This window comes from Pogoniulus pusillus, chromosome 8 (genome assembly GCF_015220805.1).
Source record: "Pogoniulus pusillus isolate bPogPus1 chromosome 8, bPogPus1.pri, whole genome shotgun sequence".
Classification (NCBI taxonomy): Eukaryota; Metazoa; Chordata; class Aves; order Piciformes; family Lybiidae; genus Pogoniulus; species Pogoniulus pusillus.
Genome location: NC_087271.1, coordinates 15,121,979 through 15,140,384, shown reverse-complemented (window position 1 = coordinate 15,140,384; position 18,406 = coordinate 15,121,979). Strand labels below are relative to the sequence as shown.

The 18,406-nt window shown below is 45.8% G+C and overlaps 1 protein-coding gene across 2 annotated transcripts in view; it reads right to left on the bottom strand.

The window, feature by feature from the left end:
- The window catches only part of DPYD (dihydropyrimidine dehydrogenase), a 647,138-nt gene that overhangs the window by 84,651 nt on the left and 544,081 nt on the right, over nt 1–18,406 (bottom strand). For both annotated transcript variants that reach the window (XM_064147329.1, XM_064147330.1), the window contains one exon: nt 5,352–5,531. In XM_064147329.1, the coding sequence (XP_064003399.1) occupies nt 5,352–5,531 (180 nt within the window). The remainder of the gene's footprint in view (nt 1–5,351; nt 5,532–18,406) is intronic.

The following is an 18,406-nucleotide window of genomic DNA, read 5'->3' as shown; positions in this document are numbered from 1 at the left end:
CAGGATGGCCAAGGGATCAGGCCCAGCCAGCATGGGTTTAGGAAGGGCAGGTCCTGCCTCACCAACCTGATCTCCTTTTATGATCAGGTTACCTGCCTGGTGAATGTGGGGAAGGCTGTGGATGTAGTCTACCTGGACTTCAGCAAAGCCTTTGACACTGTCTGCCACAACAAGCTCCTGGCAAAGCTGGCAGCTTGTGGCTTGGACAGAGTCACTCTGATATTGGGTCAAGAACTGGCTGGATGGCACAGCCCAGAGAGTGGTGGTGAATGGTGCCACATCCAGTTGGCAGCTGTCACTGGTGGTGTTCCCCAGGGATCAGTGCTGGGCCCAGTCCTGTTCAATATCTTTATTGATGATGTGGATGAGGGGATTGAATCCAGCATCAGTAAGTTTGCAGATGACACCAAGCTAGGAGCAGGTGTGGATCTGTTGGAGGGTAGGAGAGCCCTGCAGAGGGACCTTGACAGGCTGGATGGGTGGGCAGAGGCCAATGGGATGAGATTTAACAAGGCCAAGTGCAGGGTTCTGCACTTTGGCCACAACAACCCCAAGCAGCACTACAGGCTGGGGACTGAGTGGCTGGAAAGCAGCCAGGAGGAAAGGGACCTGGGGGTACTGATAGATAGTAGGCTGAAGATGAGCCAGCAGTGTGCCCAGGTGGCCAAGAGAGCCAATGGCATCCTGGCCTGCATCAGGAACAGTGTGGCCAGTAGGACGAAGGAGGTTATTCTGTCCCTGTAACTCAGCACTGGTCAGGCCACACCTTGAGTATTGTGTCCAGTTCTGGACCTCTCAATTCAAGAGAGATGTTGAGGTGCTGGAAAGTGTCCAGAGAAGGGCAACAAAGCTGGTGAAGGGCCTGGAACACAAACCCTATGAGGAAAGGCTGAAGGAGCTGGGATTGTTTAGCCTGGAAAAGAGGAGGCTCAGGAGTGACTTCATTGCTTTCTACAACTACCTGAAGGGAGGCTGTAGACAGGTGGGGGGTTGGTCTCTTCTCCCAGGCAACCAGCTATAGAACAAGGGGACACAGTCTCAAGTTGTGCCAGGGGAAGTATAGGCTAGATGTTAGGAGGAAGTTCTTCACAGAGAGAGTGATTGGCATTGGAATGGGCTGCCCAGGGAGGTGGTGGAGTCACCGTCCCTGGAGGTGTTCAAGAAAAGACTGGATGAGGCACTCGGTGCCATGGTCTAGTTGATTGGATAGGGCTGGGTGATAGGTTGGACTGGATGATCTTGGAGGTCTCTTCCAACCTGGTTGATTCTATGGCTTAGGGGTGAATCTTGCAGAGGAGGGTTATTTGGTGGTCCCAAGCATCTTTCCTAACCTGAAAGCTTCTGTGGTTCTGAGAATAAGGTTTCAAAATCATAATTGAGGCTTTTGGCTGCCACACTTTAGTCCCTATCTAACATATACATTCCTACACATTTCCGTTGGTGATGAGATCACACACAGCCTAGCTGCAGCCTAGCTTCTTCTCCTGTTTCTGTTTTTGTTTTTGTTTTTTCCCAATGCTTTTTAGTGAATTTATTTTATAAAGAGAACCAGAAGTGTGTATTATTATTTAATGCCATGAGTTCTAACAAGTCCATGTGCCAGGTTCTGCACTTTGCCCACAACAACCCCATGCAGAGCTACAGGCTGGGGACAGAGAGTCTGGAGAGCACTCAGGCAGAGAGGGACCTGGGGGTACTGGTTGGCAGCTGAGCATGAGCCAGCAGTGTGCCCAGGTGGCCTGTATCAGTGTGCTAGTTTGAAGCAAGCTAGAATGTTTTGGTAAAAGAACTAGATAACAGGCAGTGAAATGAAAACAACTGATGTCAACTTCTCTCACAGTCTCACTGAGAGCTCTGGGAAGAAGAAAACTTTCTCCATTTTGCTTCACTCTTGCTTTTGCCTTAGACCGAGACACATCTTTCTAACATCACTGCTTTCTAACCCTGCTCCCTAACCTCTTGGCCGCACCTCTCTTCTTCCTGAGAACTGGGGTAAGGTTGAGAGGGCCGGGGGAGGTGTTGGGGTGGTTTGAGAGCCCCTCCTGGGGACTCAGGTTTCTGGGAGGGGAGTTGTGCTTCTGTATTGTTTATCCTTTGTATATTTCTGTATATAATTGTATATTACTGTATATATTGTAAATAGCTGCTTGTAAATTCTGCTAGCTGTAAATAAATTGCTTCATCTATATTCCCAGGGTCCGTCTGAGTTAGCTGGGGCAAATACAAAGTGTGGGGGGGCGGGGTAACCCCCAAACCATCACAATCAGGAATAGTGTGGTTAGCAGGACCAGGGCAGTCCTTCTTCTCCTCTACTCAGCACTGGTTAGGCCACACCTTGAGTCCTGTGTCCATTTCTGGGCCCCTCAGTTTAAGAAAGACATTGAGGTGCTTGAACATGTCCAGAGAGGGCACCAAGGCTGGTGAGAGGGATGGAGCACAGCCCTGTGAGAAGAGGCTGAGGGAGTTGGGGGTGTGCAGCCTGGAGAAGATGAGGCTCAGGGCAACCCTCATTGCTCTTTACAGCTACCTGAAAGGAGGTTGAGCCAGGTGGAGTTGGTCTTCTCTGCCAGGCATCCAGGGACAGAGCAAGAGGACACAGCCTCAAGCTATGCCAGGGCAGGTTCATGCTTCACAGTGAGAGTGTTTGGCATTGGATGGGCTTCCTGGGAAGGTGGTGGAGTCCCCATCCCTGGAGGTGTTTAAAAGGAGGCTGGATGAGGCACTTAGTGCCACGGTTTAGTTCATTAGAAGATGTGAGGTGATAGGTTGGACTCGATGATCTCAGAGGTCTTTTCCAACCTGGTTAATTCTGTGATTCTGTGATGATGAATTCCTGCCAAGCAAGCTAGATATCTGAGTTTGTTTGTCCAGTGCTTAACTAAATTTACTAGGCACAAGTAGCTTAAATCCGCTATTGATAGTAATTGATGAAGAAAACTGATTCCTGTAACATGGCAAACAGTTCATGATAACATAATTAGTTACACTACTAACACTGCTTAGTCACAGTCTTGCTAATTATGCTATTATAAATATTGATGATATCAAACCTTTGTATTAGCTTGCCCTTAGTATGATCATTTATCAGAGTATTTCCTTTTACCTGTCTTATATTAGCTCTCTTCCTTTCCCCTTGCATCTTCATTCCTGGACAAACAGCCATTCTTAGCTTATGTTTAAACCACACCTCTACCTTGTCAGTGATCCAGGCTGGTTAACTATGTGTTTTATTACTTAGCAGCAATGATTCCATGCTATAATTCAGTGCTAAGGGCAATCAGAAACATAATCAGTTATATGCCCTGTGTCTTATTACTTTTAAATGCCTAACAGAGCCAACCAGCCACCATTGCATAGGGCTTTGCTTTTCATTCTTTTTCATGTGACCCCTTTCAGGGTAAAATTCCTTTCAATTATGAAATGCTTCCTTAAAGCATCTTTACACACTACCTTTATAAATTTAACTACTGATATGGTGACAGGCAGAAGAGACCAAAAACTATGATTATTTCATTGTGATTGTTGTTTTGGCATTGAAAAGGACACCAGCAGCATCTTTGATGAGGGCTGTCTGCTTAGTAAAATACAAAGCAACACAAAGGTAGGCCACTGAAGGCAGCTTTACAGATTTACAGCACATTTCTGTTACGTGATCTGGAAATGCCATAAATGTTTCTCCAGGTGTTAAAGGAAGGAAGTTTAGATATAACCCTTTGAGCCTGGCTTAGCCGCTTAACATAAGTAGATGAAAATGAGACTGCTTACATCCTGTTTTATTTTTAAGCAGCATATTATCCAGAGCTTTAGGAACAGGATTGTCTTTTCTCCTAGAACGTAGTGTTATAATTTTCAGAGCTCCACAGAGAACAACAACAATATAGGAGGCTCTAATCTCCTGTTAAATCCAACTCCAGTCATTGGTAATGATAAGCAGAGATTTGGAGGCGCTTGACACTCCAAATCCTATCCCTTTGCAATTCTTTACTTCTCCCAATATTTTCAACGTTGCTGCATCAGATTTTTGGAAGGATAATCAATAACTGGAATCAGTCTTCAAAGTGACCCCGTCTAGTAATCAGAAACAAAGGCTCAGCCTCCCTGCTATGCAGGTATTTTGCTTGGAGTAGGAGGCAGTGGGGCATCAGTGGGAAGCCAGTTACAACTCCCTGCTTCTCAGCAGTGATCAGCTGGTGATCTGGTGGAGGGGTGAGGAGCACTGGAGTGTCTGCAACCCATTGCACATGGCAAATATGTCCAAAAGTGCTTTTGTAGTAGGGAACTACTAGAGCAGAGGAGAGACAGTCCAGAATTTAGGATTTCAGACAGACCATAATTTATGTCTGCTATGATTCTATGTGTCCTGAACGTTGCACTCTGGAACACTCAGGAACTCCTGGCACAGCACTAGTGTGAAGTTGACTAGCTGAGTTTCATGAAAACAGAGGGTCCTAGAACATGTTCCATGCATCTGTGCTTTTACATGCTACATTTTCATAAGGACATGGTGTTATGAACCATAGAATAATAGAATGGTTTAGGTTGGAATGGACCTTGAAGCCCCATTGGCAGGGACACCTCCCACTAGAATAGGTTGCTCAAGACCTTATCCAACCTAGCCTTGAACATCTCCAGGGAAGGAGCAGCCACAACCTCCCTGGGCAACCTGCTCCAGTGTTTCACCACCCTCACTGTAAAGAACTTCTTCCTGACATACTGTTTAAATCTCCCCTCTGCCAGTTTAAACTCATTACTTCTCATCCTGTCATTGCAAGACTTTGTCAATAGTTCCTCCCCAGTCTTCCTGTAGGCCCCCTTCAGATACTGGAAGGTCACTCCAAGGTGTCCTCAAAGCCTTCTTTTCTCCGGGCTGAAGAGCCCCTATTCTCTCAGCCTGTCCTCATAGCAGAGCTGCTGCAGTCCTCTGAGCATCTTCATGGACTCCTCTGGACTGGCTCCAACAGTTCCATGTCCTTCTTGTGTTGGAGAACTGCACTCCAGGTGGGGTCTCAGGAGAGCAAAGGGGCAGAATCCCCTCCCTTGTCCTGCTGGCCATGCTGCTCTTGCTGCAGCCCAGCACACAGTTGCTGTTTGGGCTGCACTCATGCTGCCAGCTTATGTTGAGCTTTCATGTTTATAGTAGGCATCCCATAGCAAGTCATGTCAAGTTCGTCTTCTTAAACTGCCTTCAGATATTTATCAATAGCCAGACAGAAAAAAGTCTTGGAGACCAATTGTGACAGGAGCATGGGTTAGCCAAGGTAAGTAGTAGAAACTGCATGCAGTGATCACAGAATTTCAATCAAAGCCAAGACATAATGTCAACATACAGGAATGGCAAGGGAATAGCATACCTTTCCTATCAGATCCGCAATCCTAGGCACCGGTTTTCCCTTCTGATGGCGAGTGGTGGCAGGGCTCTGTCCATCCCAGTCCTTGAATTCATCAAAGCTTTTCAGGTAAAGAAGAGCTCGCAGTCCTGTGCAGTAGTCATCGATAACAGTGAAATCTTGATTCTGGATTGCACTGCATACCTACAAAATATAAGTTATATCAGCAAGATCCTGGCAGAGGAGCACACGGAATTAGCAAGTTCTTCTTGCTGCTTCCTGGAGAAGGAGCTACAAGAATTCAGGATACTAATAGGCTGCTTAACCCTATGTCACAATCCTAGCCCTGCAGTTCAGGAGAAAAAGGGATGCACTAACTCTAGTTGTGCCCGGGTTTCTTAATGGCAGCCCTTAGACCAAACCTGAAGGCAGCATAAGGAAGCTTGCAAACTCGGCTCTGAGTGTGCCTTCCATGGTGCCGATGCTGAGGTTATCAAGTGCAGTGGTAAACCACCAGTGACACTCACCCCTTTGCCTGCAGACAACCAATGGCATTTCCTAGTCTGCTCTGCTCAGCAAGCACAGACATACCCAGTTAGGTGCCCGTCACGTAAATCACAGAAGCACGAACTTGCCGAGGTTGCAAGGCATCTCTGGTCTACTGCAACCACCCGGGTCAGAAAAGGGCTGACTAGATGAGATTACAGAAAATAGTGTCTAGTTATGTTTGAGTATCTCCAGAGACAGAGACCACCCCAGGGGACCTGGTCCAATGTTGAAACACCCTTGTAGCTGTTTCTTAAGCAGACTTTCTTCTGCTCCAGTCTGGATCCATTGCCTCTTATCCTTTCACTGTACACCCTTGAGAAGAACCTGGCTCCAACAAAAGCACCTCAGCCATCAGCACCCAATTAGTTGACCTGTCAGTATGAGTGTGCATTACCAGGAACAGAACAGAATTGCTGCCTTCTGCCAATCACTGGTTGCCTTTCAGAGGCACTGCGAGGCCAAACCCCTTTATTTTAGATACTTTGGAGATACAGACAGCAATGTGGCTTTACAAACATATAAAGCAATGAACCCTGACGTGCAGAGCTTAACATCTAAACATGAAACTATCGACAGCAGAGAACAGTCTGACCATTTTACAGAGAACCTTTTGTAGAAATCAACTCAGATTTAAACCCAGAGAGATCCTCAATGAAAACAAAAGTGAATAAAAAATACCCGACTCTTCTCTGAATATCTCATTAGCTAAACTTGAATCATGCATCAGTGATGAGGTGCAGGGTTGGTTGAGTACATTATCTGTCAGTCTGAGGAGTCTGGAAATCCTCAGAAATTCCAGATGTATCAGTGTTTTCAGCCTCTGATTCAGCTCTTACTCTAAAAGCTGTGCTTACAGAACCACAGAAGCACAGAACTTTAGAGGTTGGAGTCCAGTCCAATCCCACTGCCAAAGCAGGATCACCCAGGACAGTCCATGCAGGAATCCATCCAGGTGGGTTTGGAAAGTCTCCAGAGAAGGAGACTCCACAACTTCTCTGGGCAGCCTGCTCCAGGGCTCTGTCATCCTTACTGTAAAGAAGTTTCTCCTCATATTGGGTTGAAACTTTCTGTGTTCCAGTTTGTATCCATTACTACTTGGCTTATAGCTGCTGACCACCAAAAAGAGCTTGCTCCCATCCACTTGACAGTCACCCCTCAGATCTGATAGACATTGATCAGATTCCCTCTCAGTCTTCTCTCCAGACTAAACAGCTCCAGGGCTCTCAGTCTCTCTCCATAGGGCAGATGTTCAAGTCTCCCAGTCATCCTCATGGCTCTGTATTGGACTCTCTCCAGCAGGTCTGTGTCTCTCCTGAACTGGCGAGCCCAAAATTGGACACAGTCTTGCAGGTGTCATCTCAGCAGGGCAGAGTAGAGGAGGAGAAGAACCTCCCTAGCCCTGCTGGCCACACTTTTCCTGATGCACCCCAGGATTCCATTGGCTTTTGGCCACAAGGGCACATTGCTGGTCCATACACACATAATGAACACAGCAGTGAAACAGCCTCCTCTGTGAGAGCACAAATGTCTGCATGTGCACCAAGGCGTTCACACTCCTTGGACATGAAGACACACTTTGGGTTGTGATCGATGTTGATCTTTAGGAAACACAGCAAATGCAGAATTGGGGGTTTACATTTCAGAAATGCTAACACCACTTACTATCCTGAACAGAGGTGCACAGCATGCTAGAAAACACTACACACTGCTGCCGCACAAGGAAAAACTGGCCAAAAAAAAAAAAGCATAAGCACATTTCCTATGCAGTGCATTTACATTATAAAAAACATCCATTTCTCTGGAGAAACAGTGTGGGCATTAATTAGGTCTGCTATGCCTTCCACTCTTTTATTATTTTTTTTTCTTCCAGAGCAATTATAGAGAACATAACAATAATTTCCTGTACAGGTTAACTGCAAACCTCAACTGATGCTTATTTAAACCTTTTTATTTTTCTTTCTGCCAGCAAGGAATTCTCTGGTTCTGGGTTTTTGGTTTTGTTTTTTTCTGAGTAACACTTTTATCAGCTATTCTTAAAAATAATAAAACTGGGGGGGAGGGGGAAATACAGTTAAAAGCCATGTCATGTCACTTGAAACAAGTTCAGGCATCGTTCTCAAAACCCTGAAATATTTTGACAGGATGTATACAGGCAAGATACACTGGAGGATACTTGTAATAACCTTATAAATAAAGAGGCTTTTACTGTTTTCCAGTTTGTGGTGCAGTGTTATGAACTGCCATCATATAAAAATGTGCAGTAGATGATTTCATGCAAAGAGCTAACATTTGAGCTCTGCGAGCCAGTGTGGAGTGGTTTTCTTCCTTGGAAAGCCAAGGAGCTTGCAGAACTGAAGGTGAAAGGCAGTTTGGAAAGGAAAATACCACAGAATCACAGAAATATCCGGGTTAGAAAAGCTCTTCAGGATCACCACATTCAACCTAGAACCCTACTCTATAAGATTCACCTTAAACCATATCCCCAAGCACCACATGCAGATGATCCTTAAACATCCAGAATTGGTGACTCCACCACCTATCTGGGCAGCTCGTGCCAGTCCCTGACCACTCTCTCAAAAAAAAAACCCAAAACTTTTTCCTAATGTCTAAATCTGCCCAGTCTCAGCTTGAGGCCATTCCCCCTTGTTCTGTTTCCAATGACCTGTGAGAAGAGACCATCAGCAGCCTCTCCACAACATCCCTTCAGGTAATTGTAGACAGCAATGAGGTCTGCCCTCAGCCTCCTCGGTTTCATACTAACCATCCCCAGCTCCCTCAGTTGCTCCTCATCAGATTTATTCACAGCTTTGTTGCCCTCCACTGGACCTGCTCCAGCACCTCCCCATCTCTCTTATAATGTAGTGCCCAAAACTGAACACAATACTCAAGGTGTGGCCTCACCAGAGCAGAGTCTAAGGGGACAATCGCATCCCTGCTCCTGCTGAACACAATGTTTTTAATACAATCCAGGATGCCATTGGCCTAATTGGCCACCTGGGCACACTGCTGGCTCATCTTCAGCTGTCTGTCTTTTACAACCCCCAGTTCCCTTACTGCCAGGCAGCTCTCCAAGCCACACTGCCCCAAGCCTGTAGCATTGCCTGGGGTTATGTAAAACTTTGGACTAAAGAAAAATGTGAGCTGAAATGGAAAGACTTAGATGCACGACCAGCAAGTGGTTCCTGACAATCCTCCTCTTCTGTAGAAGACTTGCAACCATAGTGCCCAGTGGTGCAAATCATTAAGCAAAGAGTTGCTTTTCACTGACTTCACTGCAGTAAAAGGAAGGGCTTATGTTTATTGGTCTTTCTCACAACAAGAGAGATTCAACCACTTACAAAACCAACAGAAATAGGTTTGCCATGTTTTTGGGAAGTACCAAAACATTCTGTGCTTCAAAATGTCTTTGGTTGCACAGATCAGATGGTGGAGATTGTCTTTTAGGCTTAGATGAATCAATACAGAAGCCAAGATAAAAGGTCACCCTGACCCATCAGCCATGACGATTTCGACGCCTCTGAATCACCAGTTTAAATGACACTGTGCCCTCTTCTCAGCACAAGAGAAGTGGCAGGGCAATAGACCAGGTAAGACTCAAACCCACGCAGCTGTAAAAACTGCCGCAGAGCGGAGCCGCCCGTTCTCCACACACCATTAATGCCTTCACTTCTCTCCTGCTGCCGCCCAGGGAGCAGGGGTGCTTCCCCTCCCCTGCAAAGCCAAACGCCCAGCCCCCTCTCAGCCTGCTATCTCATTTTATGCATGTGAAGAGCAGGCTGGCAGGACAGCTATGAGCATATTTCAAATGGAGCTGCCTTTTGGTTCCTACCACTTCTCATTTAAAGACACAGAATCACAGAATGGTCTGGGTTGGAAGGGACCTCCAAAGCTCATCCAGTCCAACCTCTTCTGCACTCAGCAGGGACATCCTCAACTACATAAGGTTGCCTACAGCCCTGTCCAGACTCACCTTCAATAGCTCCAGGCACGGGGCCTCAACCACCTCCCTGGGAAACCTGTTTCAGTGTTCCACTAACCTCATGGTGCAAAACCTGTTCCTCACATCCAATCTAAATCTGCTCTGCTCTAGTTTGAAGCCTTTGCCCTCATCCTGTCTCCTGCAGGCCTTTGCAAACAGTGTCTCTGCAGCCTTATTGTAGCCCCATTCAGGGACCAGCACGGTGCTATCAGGTCTCCTTGGAGCCTTGTCTTCTCCAGGCTGCCCCAACCTGTCCTTGTAGCAGAGCTGCTCCAATTCCCTGATCATTTTTGTAGCCTTCTCTGGACCTGCTCCATCAGCTCCATGTCCTTCTTGTATTGAGGGCTTCAGAGGCGGACACAGCAGTGCAGGTGAGGTCTCCCCAGAGCAGAGCAAAGAGGCAGGATCTCCTCTCTCCATCTCTGGCCACATTGTTTTGGATGCAGCTCAGTCTTGTTAAACCATGTCAAGAGCAGAGAAAGGTGAGCAGAGCAGTGCTGTCAGGGCTGTACTCTGTGCCTTGCACACTGGTTGGAGCAGAGCATGGAACTGAACTGCAACTAACCCTGCCTGCTCAGCTCCTTTCCTCGGGGTCATGCTCTTACCAACCAAACACTGTGAAATGTTTAAAAGCTTGCCTTTAAATCAGTAAGCAAATGCCTGAATCAAAATGTACCTTCACAACTGAGGACATATGCAGGGTCACATCACAACAGAGAAGCAGTGCACGGCCTGCAGCCAGCAGAAGCTGCTGTGGGCAGGTAAAAGAAATGGAGCAAGTGTGGGTTAGTTCTCACACAGTTTATCAACCCAGATTCTGGACAGCAGCCCTTCTAGGACCACACATGGCAGGGATGGCACTTGTTTTAGTGTCCCCTGACCTTAAATAATCCAAGTGAAACTGTCTAATGAGGAAAGTTACTTCCAACTGTTCAATGACCCAGGCTTTCAACTGAAGCATTTGGGTAGCAAACAGCTTTTTTCCTTTGGAAGATGAGAAACAGGCTCTGTGAGTACCCTACAGGACAGAGTGAGGTGTGCGTCACAGTGAAGCTATTAGCTGTCCTGCCATCTTGTTCATCTCTAGCTTGGGACTGGACCCTGGGTTACAAGACACAGGTGCTACAGCATCCCTGCTTAGAACAGTAAGGTACTATTGCTGGTGAATATCACACCAACAGACAGGCAGAGAATTCTGCACAAGCTGGTCTTGCTGCTTTGCCTGGCTCTGCCTCGGCAGTGTAACTGCTAGGATTCCATTTTTAACATCTGACCTCTTGCCCTTGCTCCCCAGTCCAGACTCCAGCGATTGCTTCCTAGGCCCCAACAGAGAGGAAGAGGCCAATGTGCTCTTGGTATTCTGCAATCTAAATCCATTCAGTGCGAGTTGTAACTGCAGGTTACAATTCTAATCTATAGACATGCCTGAGAAACTAAAAGACACAGTGCCTGCTTTGCTGCTGGTAAATCAAACCTACACCAAATGATCTCACTGGGGAACAGGGATGGGAAGTGAATCAATGAATCACAGGCTGAGGCTCCAAGTAAAACTGCTGCAAAATGTGATGATGACAGAGGCACGCAAAGGTCCCTGCCCGTGGCTTGCATAAGAAATGACCTGTCTGCTCGATTACTAAAGAAGCATAAATATTGAGTCTAACTTTGTCAAAGGATCTAGAATCATTACAAATCTTACTTGAGGAACTGGAGTAAAATGTCAGCAGTCTATCACTGTGCAAAAAGAACGGCACAGGCTGCACGACCATTATTAACTCTTTGCATCAGTTCCAACCTTTCAATTTAAATGTAGAATCATGAAATCATAGAACCATAGAACCAGTCGGAGTCGAAAGGGGCCACAAGGATCATCCAGTTCCAACCTCTCTGCCATGGGCAGGGACCCCTCACGCTAGATCAGGCTGTCCAGAGCCTCATCCAGCCTGGCCTTAAACACCTCCAGGGATGGGACTTCCAACACCAACTTGGGCAAGATGTTCTAGGGTCTCACCACCGTCATGCTGAAGAATTTCTTCCTAAAATTCATCCTGAATCTACCCATTTCTAGCTTTGCCCCACTCCCCCCTGTCCTATCACTGCCTGACATCCTAAAAAGTTCCTCCCCATCTTTCTTGTAGGCCCCCTTCAGATACTGAAACTTCATTAGTAGTGATAGGTTACGACTCCTAAGGCACATCTCCTGCATCATTTACTGACATCTCTGTCTGTGTAAGACATTCCAGGTTTCATGCACTGGGAAAATTTCCCAGACACTCCATTTCACTTTCGTTTGGCTCTCTACAAAACCAGACCAGCTTCCTGTCCAAACTTTGGCATAACCTGGGTCACTGTATAGAAGAACTGTGCCATCCATGTAGAACAAAATGGCTGAGACATTTCCATCTACATCACCCACTAAAGCTATTCCTGTTCACAGTGTTGTCCTTGTATTTTCCCACTGGGAGAGGTTTTCTGTAACACTAGAGAAAGGAAACAGCTCCGTTTTCAGGCCTTACTCTTTCTTTAACTCCACAATCTTCAGCTTTTTACACCAGCTCATTATTACCTGCTGAAATCCTGGATGGACAGGTGATGGCAGGGAAGACAGCCACAAATGGACCACAGTTCCCACCTGCATTCCTTCTACTCCATCAAAAGCAGGGATTTCAGCAGAGGCAGCAGAAGTGATGCAGGTCTAGACATATTTGTACCAGTTCTTCACTTCAACTAGCAAGAAGTATTGTGTCTGGCAGCAGTTGTGCTCCTATCTATCATCTCAGAGCACTATTAAAAATCTTTGCCAGCAAATTAATTTGTGGTAGGAGACAACAGAATCACAGAATGTTAAGGGATGGAAAGGACGTCAAAAGTTCATCCAGTCCAACCCCCCTGCCAGAGCAGGATGACCTACACCATATTACACAGGAACACAGCCAGGCAGGTCATGGAAGAGAGGGAGACTCCACAAACCCCCCCAGGCAGCCTGTTCCAGTGTTCGGCCACCCTCACAGGAAAAAAATCTTTCCTCCTGTTTCCATGGAACTTCCTATGCCTCAGCTTCCACCATTGCCCCTTGTCTTGTCACTGGGCATCACCCAGCAGAACCTGGCTCCAGCCTCTTGGCACTCATCTTTACATCTTTCTAATCATGAATGAGGTCACTCCTCAGGCTCCTCCTCTGCAAGCAGCACAGCCCCAGCTCCCTCAGGCTCTCCTCTTAAGGAAGATGTTCCACTCCCTTCAGCATTTGTGTGGCTCTGTGCTGGACCCTCTCAAGGACCCTGAGGTCCTTCTGAAACCGAATGGCCCAGAACTGGACACAATATTCCAGATTTGGCCTCAACAATGCAGAGTAGAGGGGGAGGAGAACCTCTCTCAGCCTTCCAATAGCTTGGAGGAAAGTTCATTCTGGAGAGAGCTTCAGGACGTGTGTGTGAGACAATTTTTATGGAAACAGAAGAGCCAGTGAGGAGGCAGCTGGGTGGCAGTGACACCCACTCTAGAAGCAAGAAGATTGATAGGTATGTATTTATATCTACAAATACAAATCACATAGCTTGACCATTCTGCCTCATTAGCTTCTATTTGTTGTAGCTGTACCACAGCAAAGCAATGCTTTTCCTACACACTGCATTTAGTGGTAATGCAGAGGACTACTACACTAAAATAACACAACATAACATAACATAAAAATCAAAGTGAGAGTTTCTGAGCAATTTCTTTGCAATTGAGACCACAGGCACTTTCATCTGCACTGTGACTGTGGCACTGCATTGATTTCAGCTCCTTCTGAGATCTCAGATGCTTTTACATTCTTAGGTCTCAGTGGCTGCTTTCTTTTACCTTTTTGTTTGTTTGCTTTTTTTTTTTCTCCTCTTCCCTTCAAATGACAGAATTTCAGCATTTCAAAGAATGGCATCTTGCTCCCTCAGAAGACAGAGACTTACTTAAGGCTTTGGTTCTAAACTGCAGAGGATCTCTGAATGAAATAGCTCTCACAATGCCATCCGATTAGGAAACCTGCCTTTGCCTTCACAGTTCCTAATATTCTTACCTTAGCAAGAGGATAAACAACTATTACTCCTCCGAGATGCCTCTGAGAGGTTTTACAAGGGATTAACAACTTTGCTTTTCCATTAATTGGGTTACTGAAACACTCGAGTGGTAAGCAAAAGATTTACTGTTTCGATTTTATATTATAATAGATTTTAACTTTTACCATTACTTACTTACTTCTTTTAATGCAAGTTTTCTTTTTCTATCAAGTGTTCTTCCTGATAAAGACTGGGGACATAAATCCACCTTCCTGGCAGTAAAGCATTTATGAATGCTCTCAGCTGGTTTTGGATGCAGAATCGAGTGCTGGTTTGATTAGCATCTACTGATTAAGATTCTGGTAGGAATGGGCTACAGCTGTAAATGAATGCAAGGTGCTTCAGGAAGGCTTTTATTTGAGCCCATCTGGTTATATATATGAATTGACAGCTTTAAGAAAATTAGTTTTATTGTAGTGGGCAAGAAACCATGCATATGATTTAAAAGTTATTCTCTATACTGACTCTTCGAAAGGAAGGAATTTCTGGGCCAGGCAGTCCATATGCTGCATAGCTGTCACCCATGGAAATGGAATTGGATGTTTTCTAGACTCCCTAGAACCATTCAGATGTGTGCAAGTCATTACAGAATCATCACAGGAAGCATTCAGGTTGGAAAAGCCCCTGAGGATCACCAAGTCCAACCAATATCCTTACTCTACAAGGTTCACTCCAAACCATATTCCCAAGCACTACATCCAAATGACTTTTAAACATAGCCAGTGTTGGTGACTCACCACCTCCCTGCCCAACCCATTCCAATGCCTGACCATTCTTGCTGGGAAAACATTTTTCCTGATATCTAGTCTAAAGTTACCCAGTCACTGCTTGAGGCCATTCCCTCTTGATCTATCACTATTTACCTGTGAGAAGAGACCAGCACCAGCCTCGCTATGACATCCTTTCAAGCATCTGTAGACAAAATCTACAAAGTAGAAAGCAGCACACACAGCACTGGGCTGACACAGCACTCCTAACCATGTGGCAAGAGGAAGCAGACAAATAAAATCTCCTTGGAGAGAAGTTGGATTTACAACCTTCTGCATACAGCATCCATGGAAAGGCTGCCTTTGGTTGCTTCTCATGTCTTGTTGGACACTGGCTTACCAGTACATTAAATATGTAGTTCCAATTACCCTTTCTATCAGTAATTATTACTTTTGCTAGAGGGTTGTAGGATTAAGACCATTAGGAGAAGTGGATTATCAGATAATGTTGTGCTCTCTCTGGAAAAAAGACAATGAGAAGCTTTCTCTTAAAGAACAAAACTGTAGGTAAGGAAAAGCTTCCCAAATATTGATATAGTACAGATGGAATGATTTGGTTCATTCACATTAGCTGCTTAAATGACTCTGCAGATCCAGGTTAGCAGATGGGATGTTACTTAACAAGCCTTCTGATACTGGGTCAAGATGCAAAACTGCTTTGGATGATAGCTGATGGCCTTTTGGAAACACTAGAATTGAGCCAATATTCAGGAACTAATGAACTGCTCTTTGTTTCAAAGTCCAGTACAGCTTTCAGAAAGCAGCATGAAGAACTCACATATTACATCTACCAATTGTCTAAATCGTAGGAGGAAAACAAAACCAAAACCAAAGCCCACATAATTGATTTTTTGCTGAGTCCTAGATTCAAAGCCTAAAGCTACTACTGACACTTGAAGGACAACACAGAAGAAAAATGCAAATACATTAACAACTCCAGGCTCTGCAGAGGAGGTACAAAGGCTGATGAAGGGGCTGGAGCACAGCCCTGTGAGGAGAGGCTGAGGGAGCTGGGGGTGTTCAGCCTGGAGAAGAGGAGCTCAGGGTAGACCTCATTGCTATCTGCAACTACCTGAAAGGAGGTTGTGGCCAGGTGGGCTTGGTCTCTTGTGCCAGGCACCCAGGGACAGAACAAGAGGATACAGCCCCATGCTGTGCCAGGGCAGGTTCAGGCTGGTTGTCAGGAATAAGTTCTTCATAGCAAGAGTGATTGGCATTGGAATGGGCTGCCCAGGGAGGTGGTGGAGTCCCCATCCCTGGAGGTGTTTAGAAGGAGCCAGGATGAAGCACTTGGTGCCATGGTTTAATTAATTAGAAGGTGTTAGGAGATAAGTTGCACTTGATGATCTCAGAAGTCTTTTCCAACCTGGTTAATTCTGTGATTCTGGGATTTACATAGGGCTTAAGAGATCTGTATTTAAAAAAGATTGCTGTATGGTTTGAGGTCATGTAGGTGTCAGTAGTGAAGTATTCCTTAAGTTAGGTGAGTTATAGCCCACCGAATCACAGAATCACAGAAACTTCCAGGTTGGGAAAGTCCCTCAGGATCACAAAGTCCAACCTAGAAACCTACTCTACAACATTCATCTTAAACCATAACCCTAAGCACCACATCCAAATGACCCTTAAACACTTCCAGGGTTGGTGACTCCACCACCTCCCTGGGTAGCTCATTCCAGTTTCTGACAGCTCTCTCCCTATAAATTTTTTTCCTAATGTCCAATCTGAACCTACCCAGTCTCAGCTTGAGGCCATCTAAACCTATCCAGTCTCAGCTTGAGTAAGTTCATCAAAGTGTCACTGTAACCAGAAGTACAGGCTAATGTCAGTAAGCAATGGAGATCAAAAGGAGGTTAAAAAGAGAGTAAGGTCTACAGCTCCTGCAAAAAAAAACTAATGATATAAGAGCTCTATCTTCTGTGCAGCTTGGATCCTGTCTACAAGTAAATAACATAACACTGATGTGGTGAAATAAGCTGATGTTTAGGGAGCATGGAGGCAGAGACCACAGGTAAAGAAATAAGTATGCAGTAGGATGGGCAGCAAGAGCCACACAGTTGCTACTGAAGCTACAGCAGTCTCCTGACACAGGAAAATCATAGAATGATAGAACGGCTTATGTTGGAAGGGACTGTATAGAGTTACCACTCCCGGGGGAGTAATCCTGAACCTGACCCTAGGGGTCTTGACCCCTTCCCAGGGGTGGGTCTGAACACCACCAGGTGATGGTTCGCCCACTCCCCCCTTCCTGTCCCATAAAAGGAGGGGGACTTCCTGTTCCTCTCTCTCTCTCTCTCTCTTGCCCTGCACCTCACACTCTGCACATCTCTCCCTGCATACCACCATACCACGTGGCAGACATGAGGCACACAAAGCCCCCATCACAAACTCGTGTTCTATTTATACATTTTGTATTTTGCTATTTTCCCTTTCCTATCTTTGTAAACTTCCCTACCTCAGATACCCTTCTAAGTTATTGTTACACCTTTCCTTTTAACTTCCAAATCGAGTGAGATTGATTTATTCGGGTGTGCTTACCTCTCTCTCTCCCTGCATCTAATCCCTTTCATTGGGAAAGGAGGGGGAAGAGGGGAGGGCACTCTACAAATTGTTATTGGGTCTATCAAATTTATTAGAGTCTCTGGGAATTTGAATTAGAACCCAAGACAGGGACCTTAAAGATCATCGAGTTCCATCACCCTGCCATAGTCATGGACACCTCCCACTAGAACAGGTCACTCAAGGCCTCATCCAACCTGGCCTTCAACACCTCCAGGGAGGGAGCAGCCACAACCTCCTAGGCAAGCTGTGCCAGTGTCTCACCACCTTCACTCCAAAGAACTTCTTCCTAACATCCAGTTTTAATCTCCCCTCTGCCAGTTCAAACCCATTACTCCTCAACCTGTCATTACAAGACCTTGTGAATAGTCCCTTCCCAGCCCTCCTGTAGCCTCCTTCAGATACTGGAAGGCCACTCCAAGGTCTCCTTGAAGCCTTCTCTTCTCCAGGCTGCAGAGCCCCAACTCTTGTAGCCTGATCTCAGTTGCTGCAGCCCTCTGAGCGTCTTTGTGACTGCCTTCACACCCTGACTAGCATCCCCAACACTAAGGTGCCAATTACTCACATGGGCACAGAGTACCTGATTTTGGAGGGTGAAAAATAGACTTTGTTTGTATTTTGCACTCCAGCAACCCTGGGCAGCCATGTGTGGAAAGCAACAAAGAGGATTCAAAATTCCAGAATCCATTAGGCACTTATCAGGTGAGGGCACAGCAGTGGGTAAGAGTGCTGCAAGGGATCCCTTAGGTATTTTGTATGACACGTTCATTCCCAGCCTGCTGAAATGTATTTTCCCTCCCACTATGTTCTCCTCTGCCAATTAATGTGTCTTTGATCTAACTAGCTAAACTGGGTGTTTAAGAGTGGGAAACTGGTATTTACCAAGGGACTCTGACTGATGCAGATTTTTTTATCCTGTGTTTTTGAGTGGGGAACTATCAAAAAAAAAAATCAAGAATTTTCACAAGGCTCCCAGAGGTAACTGTTTTTTGGATCATTGCTTTCCTCCCCCCCACCCCCCCAACTACCCCTACAGGAATGGCTTTATTTCCTTATCTCACTAAAGCATTCTGTCAGTTCTTGGAAGTACAAAGTGGACCTTTATGCAGTAGGTGGGCACACACACTGATAAAA